This window comes from Lactuca serriola, chromosome 7 (assembly GCF_051521515.1).
Source record: "Lactuca serriola cultivar US96UC23 chromosome 7, Lser_US96UC23_V15, whole genome shotgun sequence".
Taxonomy (NCBI): Eukaryota; Viridiplantae; Streptophyta; class Magnoliopsida; order Asterales; family Asteraceae; genus Lactuca; species Lactuca serriola.
Window position 1 is genome coordinate 43,589,831 of NC_136414.1, and position 15,816 is coordinate 43,605,646.

The following is a 15,816-nucleotide window of genomic DNA, read 5'->3' on the forward strand; positions in this document are numbered from 1 at the left end:
ATCTGGACTATCTTCAACCGACTTGCCGAGTTCATCCTTGAACTCATCGAGTTCATCTTCAACATATGAATGAGTCCAGTCTATGACTCGCCGAGTTATATGAACAACTCGCCAAGTCCGTCTTCATGGGTTGGGAGATTGCCTTGGACTTGCCGAGTTGCTCATAAACTCACTGAGTCCGATGATTTCCAGGTCCTTAATCACATCCATTTTGTTGAGTCCCCTTTCTAGACTCAACCAAATTCCTCAGAAACAGCAAGGGTTGGGGAACCAATCCCCGACTCGCCGAGTCCCCTAAAATCCATGACCAATAACTCGATTTCTGTTGAGCTCATCTCATCTAAAGGGTAGATATGGCCTCTTAGGGTTGATATAACATGTAAAGTTAAGAACTTTACATCCATGCATGGGGCCTTAAGCTCAAAAGACCCAGAAATAAGGTCTATAAGATGCATGGGGGGGTTCTCATGGTCATAATGTTGCACGTTTATGCCATGTAACCCTTCCTAGGACGTAGATCCGAGATATGAACCACTTAGGACGTCCCAACACCAAGGACCAAGGTTTTTGAGCCAAAACCTTCTTAATATTTGGGGCAAATATATCTAAGAGAAAGAAGATCAAGTTGGAAGCTTGATTACCAGAAAAGATGGTGAATGGGGTGTAGTTCCTGGATCTACTCCTTCTCCCTTGAGTCTTCTATCTTCCACTTCTTCCACTAGCTTCAAGATACACCAAATAACACTCAAAATAACCAAGAAAGCTCAAGTTCACTTATGGAGGATTAGGGTTTCGGGATTAATGCTCTGGAGGTGATGGAGGCTGGAATGGAGGCCCATAATGTTGCTTAAATAGGGTGCAAACCCTAAATATTAGGGTTTCATCCAGCCTGGCCTACTCGTCAAGTCCGGGATTCGACTCGTCGAGTAGCCTCATTAAAACCCGCGCTTAGCCTGGCCTCTACTCGACGAGTTAGGGCTACCAACTCGTCAAGTAGCTCCTATAAAATAAACATTTAATGAATTAAATACGTACCAGGAACGGGGTGTTACACCCCCACAACCAAAAACCCCATAAACAAAACCAGGAACACGAGTCATGCCAATCGTTACAATTGCCTTCAAGACGTTCCTCATCTCATGAAGATCAGCCCTCATTTCCTCCCCCGGCTGTTGTCCCATCTGCTCCAGCTCCACTTGGGTTTCCATGGCAAGAAGCTCGTACTCAGTAGGTGGAATGTCTAAATCCGTCTCACGAAATCCACCGTTATTGGAGAAGGTTTTTTGAGACATTGTCTGGAAATGATCGAGGTTAAAAGCTATTTGGTGGAGAAGGAAGAACAAAGGAGAGAAATTCATAAAGATAACAAAGTGGGCGGGACAAACTAACTAGAGTATCGCTTTCATTATATAATGGGACCATCGACGACGTGGCGATTCTTGGGGACCAATGGTTGTACTGTGGACCACACTCAGTTGCCACTTAAGCAGTGAGTAAGCATCCACCTCACCTATTTTTTGATGATTTGGCAACAGAACTTTTTATCAAGGGTCAAGGGACCATTTCAACCAGTCACTTTATACATCATTCTCTTTTTGTACCAAAAAAATAAATGGGTGATCTTTTAAAACAAACGTAACAAGTTTGTTGGGCAAATATGACATTTTTCGAATATATATAATAACTTTCGTTCGTTATCTTTAAAAAAACTAATTTATTACGTGTTTATTATTATGTATGTATCGATGTAAATTTGAGGTGGTCAACATTTCAACGTATATTTAGAACTTTCGTTCGCGAATTTAGAAAAAAATACTTATTTTTTTTACGTTATTTTTTCGTGTTTTTCTGCTTAGTTTTATGTACGTTCTTAAGTATGATTCGGTCATATATAATACGTTTTGATTATTTGAAATTATGTTCATTAACTTAAAAAAAATTACTAACTTATTTTTGTGTATGTGTTGGTATAAATGCGAGTTTATTTACGTTTCGACGTAAATTTTGTGTACGTTTTTGTGTTACTTTATATATATTTCCTACGTAATGAGTTAAGTCGCATATAATACGTTTAATTTGACCGTATGAATTGGAGTTAGTCAGGGTACTCCACTTACCGTTTATATTTATATACCAACAAATGAAACGATACATAATTCTTATCAATACAATTATCAAAATTCAAAGTAAAAATAAGATCGGCTGTTGCAACTTGTGACAAGGAGGTTACTGGCAATATTTTAACATACAATGTTTTTGGATGTTTCCATTTATACTTAACACCTCTCTACTTTATGGAATGACATTTTTCACCTCTCTAATTTTTAAATACTTTGTAAAATTATATTTTTCACCACATAACTTTTTAAAATGTTATTTTGACCCTTTTAATATGAACTTTGTAAAATATCACTTTAACCGTCTTTATTTTGTAAACTTTCATGTTTAACCCCCGTAGTATACATTATCTTATTTTACTTAATAACTTTCGTTCGTTAACTTAGAAAAAACTATTTTTTACATGTTTATTTGTATCATTTTATGTGCGTGTCAGTATAATTCAATGTGGTCAACGTTTTGATGTAAATTTAGAATTTTCTTTCGTTAATTACTTAATTTTTAAAAACAAACCTTAATTTTTTTATGTATGTTACGGTATAAATTCGAGTTTGTCTTGGTTTCAACGTAAATTTTTTTATGTTATTGTGCTTATTTTTATCTATGTTTTTTTACATATGAGTCGAGTCACATATAATACGATTTTTTTTATGTATGTGTCAATATAAATTCTAGTTTATTTACGTTTTCGTGCTTATCTTTATGTACGTTCCGTACGTATGAATTTGGTCACATATGATACGTTTTCATTCGATTGTATATATTGAAGTTAGTCAGTAGTACCTATTTTGGTTTAAAAAATTGTGTTAAGTGTATACCAATCAAATTAGTAAAGTTTGTGGTGTTAAGATCTGAATGTAGTATAAAAATGTAAGTGATGAACAAGAGGATTATGAAGAAAGCCCTTGATCTTGACTAATATATCCGACACAAAACCTCGGAAGCCGACAATTGTCGACCTGTTTTTGATGTTTTTTATTAAATAATCGAAAGAGTACAATCTGAAAGCTTTGTTGTTGATTACAAGTAAAAAGTAGTGTGTTCATGTATACACATGTTCAAGACAAACTATCTTTTTTTCCCAATGTTTCCAACGGATAGTAACAACCATGCTAAAATCTCGACATTTATCTTCTGATCCGAAATTCTTAGTGACCGAATCCTTTTCCTCGTGTTTCTTATTGAGATTCTGAGTTGATCGAGTCTTAATTGACATATTCAAAACGAATCAAAGAAGTAGGCAAATAAAGAATATAATGAACCAGTTAGTAGCCTACGAAATTTTGAGTAAGATGTTGGTCAAGATCTTATCCGGTATGTTGTTCCGAATCTTGAAAAAGATTCCAAAAGTTAATTTTTACCCATAACAATACCGATTGTATATATTATCTACCAAAAAGTATAATGATATGTAGCGTTTATAAATACAATCATCAAAATTCAACTTACAAAACGGATTGCCGTCGCTGCAACGTGTGGCAGGCAAAATCCTAATTCGAAATTAATCTTATAAAATACGATAAACACGAAAAGCTTGATAAACACATGTTAATATCGTGTTGATTTTGTTTCGAATCTTGAGCACAACACAACATCACATCATGTTTTTCACACTTGATATGAACACAACACAATACGAATTCAAATTTCAATTTCGTCCCATTTTTTTTTGTATCCTGTACTTTTATCGTATCGTGTCATAAATTGTCATCTTAAAGACAATGTACATTTGATTATTATTTATTTCGATAAATAACGGGATTTGGAACCATTAGCTATAGTGAACAAAGTTTTTACTTTAAAAATAACCAAGTTAAAATATCAAGAAAATAAAAAATTGCATCATGTAACTACTTAATTTATTTATTTTTTGTCCATTTTTTTTTTTTTTTGAAGTAGGGTTTTCCATAAGGAAATGCAGCACAATAAACAAATTGCATTTATCATTCTACAATCTTTCCACAATTGTGAGGATCTTTGAAGTAATTTCCCATAAATATAAGATACAATTACAAACATGCATCAACATCATATAACAACCTCTTACATCTACATTTACATATAGATGTATAATGTTGTTGTTTTCTTATAACAATTAGTACATAAAAAGTATATATATATATATATATATATATATATATATATATATATATATATATATATATATATATATATATATATATATGCTTAAAATTGTGGCAGCTCTATTCAACTCAACTCCTTCCAATCCTTAAAGATGGATCAACAGTCTTACCAAAGCTTGTAGCAAAGAGCCTAGCAATCTCTAACTGAGTATGAGCAATTATCTCGGTTCTTTTCAGATCAATTTCACCTCTTTTCACCTCAGCATCCGCTCTCATTTTCTCCAACTCCCGCATTGTTTCAACTTTAGCCTGCTCTGACCTCACCATCACTTTAGCCAACCATCTTATGCTCTCCGCTACATCCCAACTTTCTCTTTCTCCTTTTCTTCGTCTTTTTCTATTATTTGTATTCTTGTGGTTTTGGTTTTTCGTCTGTATCTTTCCTTTTTCGTTGCTATAAAGTGCTGGAGTGCTACAGTCGGTTTCAATTTCCATTTTTTCAGATACTTGATTAATCTCTTTCTCGCTCGTTTTAATACCCACCACATCATCTTCCTAATAAATTAAAATATTTTAAGTAACGGATTCGATCATGTAAAATACTACTATATAGAAAAGGAAAAATACAATTTTCATAAAAAGTGAGTACTTTTCATTTTTTTTTTAAAAAGGATGACGTGTTATTGATAAATGGACCCATATGCTTTAGTAGGTTTAGGGTTTGGTCACAAACCTACTCTTAAACTAATACATTATTTGATGACCATACAATCCAATAAGAAGATGACAAGTTTCGGTTTTGATATCTACATCAACAAAAATATCATTATAATTATTATATCATTTGCACTTTTTAATGTGCAAAAAAAAAAGTAATCATATTGTTTAAAGATCAATAAGAGTAGTCACGAGAGTCAAGGAGAAGACGGGAGGGAGAAAGGATAGGGGTGGGGTGGGGTTCTTTGTTTTGATTAATAAGAATATTAAGAAAAAAATGACTAAATTGGTCATTTTACAAAAGATAAAGATAAAATAGTTACATTTAACGTCTAACTATGATCTTTGCAAAAAATGAAATTTTGATACGGGTGGCAATGGTGGTCGTCGTTGTTTTGAGTTTTTGTTTAGTTGTGTTTTTAATTAATAGAAAGCAAAAAATTTGAAAAAAACAAAAGATAGGGTAAAAATGTCTTTCTGAAGGCACTTAGCAACACAATTCTAACGGGGTTAATAAACTTAAACCACAAGGACAAAAGTTGTAACGTAAAAAAACCATACCACATGAACCATTTATGTAAATTAATTCTATCAATATCTGAGTTAATATATCATAGAATATAAATAAATGGTATTAGTATTTTTATACTTTCTAACAAAAATATAACTTCTAATAGTTATTATAGCTAATTATCATAAAAACTACTATCCTGATTTTATGTCTATTGGAACCTTCCATGATTTTAATACATGCCCAAAAACCACATGTTAAACGCATAAACCTACATTAAAGTTTTTACTATTTAAAGCCCTCTAAAAAAACCCAATATTAAAACACAATTTTCATCTTATTGATTGTTAAATAATAAAGCGTGTAACAAGCACAAAATTAAGAGTGTAGATTACTTATTTTTTTATGTAATAGGTCATGTTTTTCTACACTTTTCCTATTTTTCTATTAGAAATTTAATATTTGTTCCAATATATGAATAAAAAATTGCATTTAATATAGAAAAATACCGGAAGTTTCAAATGATTAGAGTATAAAATACAATATAATTTTAAAATTTTAAAAGAAATGGAAAGAACTCCACGCACCTTGTTCTCCCGATCGAGGCCATTAGAATCGATTGAATTCTGTCCAATTACTTGATGTGCCGGAGTTGCAACCGGCAAGGGCACCGGTAGAGTGACCGGCGGACTCGATGACTGAATCATCGGCGGAGGAGGAGGCGGAGGCGTGTGTTCAAACACCATCAGAGGAAGTTTATTAGCAACGGGAGTCGAAGAAGACGGTGGATCACCGCCAGATGTTACAACCGGAGGACCACCGCTGCCACGCAACAACAGATCCAAACGCGGAAACAGCGGCCACGACGATACATCGGAGGTGGCGGACTCCGAACGGTACCGTTTCTTCATCGACTCGATCTTATTCTTACACTGCGTTTGTGTTTTAGGCGACTTGCTTGAATTAGCGCGTGAAGACACGTACTTAGCCACATCTTCCCAGTCATGACCCTTTAGCTTGGCTCGATTACGAAGCACCCACTTGGCTTCATAAGCCTCTAGTAGACTCGAAACCGCCCCTTCACTCCACTCGTCTCTCTTCAACCTATCTCCACCGCTACCTCCGGCGACGGAGGCGGAGGGGAGTGGAGGCTTTCTAGGCGAGGAATCATGATCTTTATTGGTGAAGGGAGATGGGGTTTCTTGCTTATTTGGTTTATTATTATCCATGGTGATCATTCGTCCTCCCTCTCCTCATACTAGAATTGAGAAAACAGATTTTAAGCTGCTAACATGAAAGTAGGAGGTATGTGTCCTTTTGGAAATGCTAGGGGACTAAAGAAAGGGAAAAAGCCACTAGCATTTAGAAAAAATAAAGCTACTTTTTTGTTAGACTACCAAATTCTACTTGTAATCAAGCATTTACTTTTGGGGTATTTTATTTCGTTTTATATACTTTTAACGGTATCTAAATAAGTATTTTAAAAATGACTACATAATAAAGCAATAGTTTATAGGAGAATTCAATTGTTTTAATCATTTCTAATAAACTAACAGTTTATAGGAGAATTCAGTTGCTTTAATCATTTCTAATTTGCAAATTTTATATGATAAAATAACTAAAAAATTGTGAGAATAGGAAGTATTGTGTTATGAAAATAGCTTTTACTAGTTTTTAATGTTATCTCACCGTTCCAAAAGAAAAAAGTAATTTTGTCAGAAAATATCGAGAGTTCTATATTATTTAATTAATTAGATTATGACTTTTAGCCTTTTTAGTGCAAACATTTTTTTGAACCGTCAAGCGAAAATATATATATTAAAGAAAACCACTCGTTTGAAAAAAAATATATATCAAGTTACTAGGAGTGGAAGAAACAGTACATGGAAATCAAAATAGATGGATGAAGGGAAAAAAAAACATTATAGTGAATTAAAAAGAATCATATTCCATTCGGTTTTTCGCGATCACCTCTGTGCATAAAACAAAGGAATGTTGTGGCCTTGATTATATCCGCTACTTTCGTAGCACACACCGGTTTATTATTGAATAACCTTTCGTTTGTTGCCTTCCAAATGCTCCATAACATCCCGTAGAAGATTCCCAACAGTCGTTTCTTCTTTTTTGGACAATTTCCCAAATTAGAGGCATAATCAATAACATTGTTTACCGTAGGGAAGTTATCTATGGGGATGTCGCACCATTTAAAGATCAATTTTTATGACTGGTTTAGCAAAAGAGCACCGGACCAATACATGATTAGAAGTTTCCTCCGTCAAATTACACAAACATGATGTAATGGACTCTAAATTAATACTCCGTTTAGCGAGCACCACAACGGATGGGATGTGACCCATTTTTGTCCTCCAAATGAAGCAAGTGACCATTATTGGGACCTCATTAATCCAATTAAACATGTCATTATCCATGGTACCCTTGTCTTCCAATACATAACGAAGAGCACTCACCTAGTATCTCTCATCCCCAGTAAGATCACACGTCCATGAGGCGTCATTTTCCCCTTGGTGTTTTTTGATGATTTTATCATGTAGGATGTTCACTTTAACGATATCACGTTTGATGCAAGCAATGTTGCTCCAAACCCGTGTCATCGTTTTTAAAGAGTAAGCAATCGTCGCCTTTGTTGTGTAATTTATGGATGCTTGTTATAACTTTTGCCCACATCGTGGATGGTTCTGTTCGAAGTCGCCACCACCATTTCACCAATAATGAGATATTGAGGGATTTAATAGATCCAACCCCCAGACCACTCTTGGCCTTCTCTACAACGACTTTGTCCCATGAGACTCACTGTATCGTATTTTTTCCTTCTGAACCTCCCCAAAGAAAGCATCGTCTAATTCTTTCAAGCTTGTTTAAGACACCCATGGGTGTAACAAAAAGTGACTTGTAGTAGTTTGGTAGGTTCCCCATTACAGATTTGACAAGTATCAAACGTCCACCAAAGGATAATGCTTTTGACTCCAATTTGATAATTTGTTTTGGAATCTTTCAATTATTGTGTGCAGTGTCTCGTGAGTCTCATGTTAGCACCTACATGAACACCAAGATATGTGAAGAAGAGTAAGATGGAGGGTTCGCAACCAAGGGGTGAGACCGGGAGACTTCATTTAACTCAGCCCCGACACCAAAAAGTCAAAAACTCTTGATTTGTTAAAATTGACTTTAAGACCGGAGGCGACGTGGAAGCAACGGAGGATTCATGCCAAATTTTTGTTGTTATGTTTTGACTATTCGTCTACGGATGATTCATCATCCGTGTAGAGGAGGTGTGAGATTAATGGACCTTTGTTTGGTAAACGAAGTCCTTGAAAAAACACCCTTATTGCATGCAGCTTGCATTGCCACACTTGGACCTTCCATGGAGACAATAAAAAAGGAAGGGGAGAGGGGATCTCTCTGTCGACCCCCTTTCGATGTCGTGAATTCATCAGTTGGGTTTTTGTTGATTAAAATAGAAGTGTGCGATGATTGTAGGCAACCCTTCATCCACATTCTCCACTTACCTCCAAAACCCATTTGCATTAGATTGCTATCCAAAAAGTCCCAATTTAATGAGTCGAAAGCCTTGTCAAAATCTACCTTGAAGAGTAGAGTTTTCTTTTTGGTCTTCTTTGCCCCCGAGTATAATCCATTTACCATGAGCAGTCCATCCAATATGCTTCTACCTTCCATGAATGTTGATTGTACTTTATAGATACATCGACTAGGGCTGTAAATGAACCGAACGAACACGAACGGGGCTTGTTCAAGTTCGTTTGTTTAAGTTAACTGAACAAATGAACGAACACGAACAATTAAACCAACAAGTTTTCTTGTTCATGTTCGTTCATTTAACAAATTACATTGTTCATGTTCAATTAGTAAGTGTTGGTGGCTATTTCACAAAAATTTGGGTTAGAGGGGGGATTTTTCTTATCAATTAGTAAAACTAGTAGCTTTTAGTCATGGGTGTTTTCCCTTCTAACTCATTTGAACGAATTTCAGCAATAAGAGAGATCTACTTGAAAATTCCTCCTCCTAAATCCATGGAGGTTTGAAACTTGAAGATCTTTTGGTGAAGCCTTGGTCATTTCACATTCATCTCCTAGCTTAGACGACATTTATTCTACTCCATTTCTTCTCATTCATGTCTAGGATTTATGAGATTCTCCAAATCCGAATTCTCCATGTTTAATCCTAGAATTCCTTGAGTTTATAGTAATCATCACCTTCCTTAATCATTCTCTAAGAAACAACTTCCATTATTATGTTTTTTTGGAGTTTTAGTGGTGATTTGGGGTTTTCTAACCCTAAGCTTTCTCAAAACTGAATTTGAAGGATCATTAGATGTTTATGAGTTGGTTCTTATGTTTGAAGTCCTCTTTAGTTTATCATGAGGTTGTTGTCTAACCAACGGATGGTTAAATTTCATCTCCAATGATGGAATAAGGTGATATGAACCCTAATCTATATGTATGAGTTTGATGGATGTATTGAACTACTTTTAAGCTTACAAATTAAACAAGTTTTAGTATAGAATTTTTATTTCTCAAAGTAATAATGCCAACAAAATGAATGTTAGATCTAATTTGCATGATTGTAAACTCATGAATACACGTATGACCACTAATTTTTTTAAAAAAAAGGATGAAGAAGGTATTCCATATGATGAGAACAATTATAGAGCCACAATTGTAGTTTTCTTTATTTAAAAATGAGTAAGTCCAACATCATGCATTGTGTATATTTGTGTGCATGGTTTCAATGAGCTCTAAAACATTCATATTATGAAATCGTTTAACTTTTTTGCTATACTGAGGCACTTTCAATCTTGGATTACGGTATCCTGAGGTTTGATGTTGATATCTCTTGTTACACGGATTCAAAGATTGGTAGCTCCCTTGTTGACTGGAAAAGGTACTAATAATTGTGTTTTCCTAGGAAGCTTTGTAGTCTCTTGGATTTTTAGGCTAGAGAGAATGGTAGCATCCTTAGTATACCGCCTCGTCCTAAAACACCGTCACCTCATCTTTTATGATGTCACCTCAATAACATGTTCTCCTTAGCATTTCTAGGGGTGTGGTAGCACAATAGATTCATTTTTTATTTTTTTTCCAAACTTAAATAAATTCTATTTTTATAAAACACAAACATTTCATATTAATAATAAAGAGTTAGAAATCGACTTAAAACGTGACCTAATAATAATAGACTTAAAATACGACTTAATAATTGACATAAACATAACTTAACACTAGATTTAAGACATAAATCCTACTAATTCACCCAATTAAATTATTTTGTAATATTCGCCTTTACCTTTGCCATAATCTGACAATCCTCTTCCGACAACTTCGAATCATCTTTAAAAAAGAGTTTTAGTGCACAATTTTTTTTTCTTTGATTTTCACTTCCAAGAATTTATCGATCTTAGTGTCCAACCTTTGGAGCTCCTTCCTCGTGGCCTCCGGTTTATTCGATGAACATTCAATACATTTTTAACTTCCTTTTTGCTTGATATCGTTCTATAGGACAATTTGACACTTGGTATGAATCATCGTTTTTGAGGTCTATCCGGATATTGGCATCGGAAGATTGATTATGGATTGACTCGGAAGTTTTGATTTTTTTTACATACCCACGAAATCATTAAAACTTTTTAGAGCAAGCCATTTTGGTTTGTTCATAGTGACCTCCCAAAATGCCTCATTTGCAAAAGCTTTACCGACTTTTGCCTTATAAATTTGATGAGCTTTTTCTATGACATCCACCTCATTTGTACTGTTTCGTGGATTGTAAGGATTTTGATTTCGAAGGGCTCCGAAATTTTCAAATGTGTGTTGAGATAGGAGCGCTTAAGGGCTTGGATGTATTTTAGGGAATTAGGCGCGAGAACATTAAAATTAACATTTTCAATGAGGTTATATATGTGCCATTAATAAAAACCTAATATAATGGTACAAAAAGTAATATGTCACTAAAAGTTTGTGTCACTAAATGTAATTTTATTTGTAGTGGTCGAGTTTATGTAGATATCATTGAACTTCATTGCATTTTGTTTGCGGTCCTCCATCTCAGGTTTACTAGACTAGTCAATTAATACTCTTTATTCATTCGGACGCTTTGGTCACCCCCCCCCCCCCCCAATCGTCGAGTCCTCCGATGTGTCTAGCCATGCTTGCGCTAACACTTTCTCTTCTTTATCAATCCAACCTTGGCTTTTTACCTTTGTTTTTCCTTTAGGTTAAACTTGGGTTTCTTGAACTACTTCAAAAGGCCATTCATCGGAAGAATCGGTAAACTCATCGATTAGGCATCATGCTTGGGATTGAAAATTTGGTTAGGGTTAGGAAAAGAATTGAGTTTCTTGAACCAAATAAAAAGACTCAATTTCAGGATTTAGATTGGTTATGGGTTGGAATTGGAAATTTGTTTGGGACTAGGATTGGAAATAATGTACGAGTTAGGATTGGAAATTGTTTGGGGGTTGGATTGGAATTGAGAAGGGTATTGATGAGAAAATGGATACAAATGTGGAGCTATGGTCGGAAAATGATAACTTGCGGGTGAATAGATAGGTTGATCGAGCGAAGGTCGATAACAAATCGGTGACGAAAGGCTTGGTGAAGATGTGTTATTGGGGTTTGAAGGGTTTTTTTTGGTTTTTTTTTTTTTTTTTGGTTTTGGTTTGGTTAGGTGAAGACACGTTGTGATTGAAGGATTGAAAAATGTTTTGAGAGAAAGATTGATATTGTGTGTGGTGAAATGTTGAGGTTTAAGTGTATATTTATATTGGTTGGATGAAGTTTTGAAATTTTGAATTATATAAAAAAATGTTAAATTTTGTAAAAAATATAAATGGTCAAAGTTAAATAAATGCATGGTCAAAGTTGGTCAAGTCTCTCACCCACCTTTTGTGTTCTCTCTTAATTCTCGCTGGTAGCTTGGCAAGCATCCTTGGCAAAGCCATTTAGCGCAAGCTAAAGGCGGTGATTAGTGCGCCTGAGTGAGGCTAGAGAGCCTCTTGGCAAACTCCACTCCCCATAGCTATGGAAGCAATAATCGATTGTTTTGTCGACAACGAAAGTGGAATATGTGGTAGCAAGTTGGGCGTATGTGCATGTAGTTTGGATGAAGCAAACATTTACTGATCTTAGCCTTTTTTTTTTTTAAAAAAAAAAAATCAAATATATTTGATATCTCATTGCTAATTCTTAAAGTAAAAATCTTATCTTGCACTTTTGCACAAAGAATGTAGACCTACGACTCCACATCTTGCGTGATCATTTTTCGAGGGTAATATTGTGCTTGAAAATTTAAAGAATTTGGCCGATCTTTTTACTAAAGCCTCGATAAAAAATCATTTTTTAAATTTAGAATGGAACTTTAATGATTGAATATAATTCGTAAAGAATGGACTATTTTTGTGTGTGCATTCTTATTTTGGATGCTATCTGCCCACTAATTATGATATATTATTTATTTGATGGGGAGTTTCATAATAAGCAGGACCTTCATCCCTCCTTTTTGCTTTGACAAAAGGAGAGAAACAAGACTTGTTCTATTGTTCTTTGGTATTATTGATTATCGGGTTTTGTGGCGATTATTGTTTGATTGGAACGATTGTTGAGTTTTATTCTAACTATTGTTGCGGTTAGTCATTATAAAAAAGGGAGATTGTTGGGGTATTTGCCCTAATCTCCCTTTGTTTTAATAATGATGAAACCAATACAACACTTACTTTTTGTTTTAACCTTGATGGACCTTCAACCAAGTAATCCCAATTAAACATCAAGGTAATTAAGCATGACGAGAGGATTTGTAAGTATATTTTAAAAAAAATATCATATAGATTATCTAAAACAGTGAAATAGGGGAGAAATTGCATAATGAGAAGGAGATAGGTCAATAAAAGAAACAAAAAAGATTGAAATATTGGAAATATAGTTTCTAGCAAGTCCTTATGCTATATTGGTATACTTTTTGCGGGTTTTTGTAATAAAATCTTCAAGAAAACTTTATAAAAACGCTTATATATCATAAACCGTTTTCTTTTTATATGTTACAAAAGAGTTTATCATTTTTATAGAAAAATGTACTATTATAAAATCCCTTCTTTGTAAGTCCTTTATATTCCTCTCATCTTGATCAAAAATAAGGATGAAATGGAGAATTACGAAGTTAACTAAACTAAATAAATGCACTCAAATCAATATTTACTTGAATCTTCAAAATCTTTGCGACACTCTTACGATGTTACTTTCTCAAGCATATAAACAAACTTGTTAGATAACAATATGTTCCGGGTTAAATCGTTTGTTATCATCAAAACAAAAATATGAATGTTAAGTAATATAAATACTTTTACCAACACGTTGTACTTTCTTATCTTTGTCATTTAAGCATAATACTCCATTTTATACTTAAAAAATGGTCAAACATCATTTCCCAAAGCTCAAACATCATAGTGATCTATAAACCTTTACATGCTTTGCCTATGTTTGTTCACAAAACACCACATTTCAATACATGAACCTCTTAAGGGCCTTGAGAGGCCATGTCCTCTCTATGGTACATCCATTGGATAATTTAAATCATATAAGTTATTCTAGTAGAGTACTTAGTGCATGTTGATGTTATACGATCCTTCAGAAAGGTATTTTATTTAAGAATCTCCATATATAATTCGAAACAATATTCTTGTACTTTTTCAAAGATGAAATGCACCTTCAACATTCTAGTAAGTCAAATGTGGTCTATCAATTACCAAAATACACCATTATAATCCTTGAACTTACTAAAATATAAAATTTCTATATTGATTTTTAAATTTAAAATGTTTTGGAGATATAGGATGTAATCCCTTCCAAGAAAATAAATATGAAATTTCCTAATTAATCCCATAGTTATATATTACTCGGTGATTAATTTTTAGAAATACACTAACAACTATGAGACTTCCAACCCTAATATTGAAGCTAAAGTTGGAGCAAAGTGAGTGGTATTTAAGCTCACCACTATCTCCCGAAAAAGTTGAAATAAAGTCAAAAAGGTAATAGACAATGACTCAAACCTTATATCGACAGTATTGTCGTTTGGATTGGGTTAATTGGCTATAAATAATACGTTAGCTTTTAGTTCAGATTGTATAAATATTAGGTAATATCCAATATATTTAAATCAAATTTCGTTCCTAACATTTTAAACAAAAGTTGGCATGACTCGTTTAAGTTTTAACTATAAACTACAATGCAATACAAGAACTATAATATAAAAGATCATGTAAACACAAAACAAAACGTGTTATTATTATATTACATGATAATAAAAGGGATAAAAACAAAGTAAATGTTGATTTTAGAAGAATCGTAATGGTATGTAAATAATTTGAAGGTAATTATAAGTGGGAGGTGGGGTCAGTTGAATTGGTGGAAGAATTTTGGCAGTTAGCGTTGATATGAAGCCAACCGACGCGTGTTCACGTGACACTGTCACCCACTCCCAACGGCTTAGGCTTAGTGCCTCTCACCCTTTCGTCACCCTTCGTCATCATCTATCGTTAGTCTTTGATTCTACTGACGTGTTCTAAATTGTATATATTTTTACAAAATTTTATAAAAATAATGTTGAACAAAGTAAGTTTGGTTCGACTTTGATCTAAAAATATTGATGCCTACATATATATAAGATATGAAAGATCGATAAGAACTTGAATTAAACCCTTAGAAGCTAAATGTTGACTTGTTTTTCTGTACTGTTGGGAATTTTGGGTGAAATGAAGGTGTGTTGATGATCGAATATATGTGGATAATCTAAGAGTGGTTTGACTTTTGAGTTGTAAGACTTTAAATTGGATATTTTTTGTTTTCTTATGAAAGAAGACGTATACGTTGGGTGGTGGTTGATGTTAATTGTGTGCAGATACGTTTTATATCGCCAAATACACATCAAAGAAGATAATGTTCAATATTGACCAAATGAGATCAACGTGGAGGAGAAGAACATGTTGAGTGCTGTTGACAAAGTCCTCAATGTTCGACACAATTACGAGAGAATCAATGTGGAATTGGAAAAAACATTATTTAAAAAAAAAAAAAAAAAACAAAAAAAAAAAAAAAAAACAAACACATATAAGTAACCGAGTCCTCTTTGAAAAAGGTTAATTCTCACGCTTAGATATCGAACACATTAAGCAACAATATATACCACACAAGTACAACACAAAAAGCACTCAATAAGCCAATAGGGTCCGCCCCTATCGTACATGTATATAATACATAAATACAAATACATATGCTAACATTCCTCCCCCCTTTTATAGTGGAAACATGAGGAAATGACCGAACGATTAGATTGGATCGAAACTCATGAAATAACGATATA

The 15,816-nt window shown here is 33.9% G+C and overlaps 1 protein-coding gene across 1 annotated transcript; it reads right to left on the bottom strand.

Moving 5' to 3' along the window:
* Positions 1–4,034: 4,034 nt before the first annotated feature.
* On the bottom strand, positions 4,035–6,843 carry LOC145061309 (sequence-specific DNA binding transcription factor). The gene is made up of 2 exons (XM_079008748.1): positions 6,018–6,843; positions 4,035–4,757 (listed from the first exon to the last, which is right to left on the bottom strand). Exons 1-2 carry the CDS (start codon positions 6,666–6,668, stop codon positions 4,332–4,334), a joined length of 1,077 nt encoding a protein of 358 aa, XP_078864874.1. The 5' UTR covers positions 6,669–6,843; the 3' UTR covers positions 4,035–4,331.
* Positions 6,844–15,816: the final 8,973 nt, after the last annotated feature.

Bases quoted from the DNA above. Each gene is read 5' to 3' on its own strand.
- LOC145061309 (XM_079008748.1), bottom strand. From the start codon at position 6,668: ATGATCACCATGGATAATAATAAACCAAATAAGCAAGAAACCCCATCT. The intron at 4,758-6,017 runs GTGCGTGGAGTT...TTAATTTATTAG, and splicing joins GCCTCGATCGGGAGAACAAG to GAAGATGATGTGGTGGGTAT.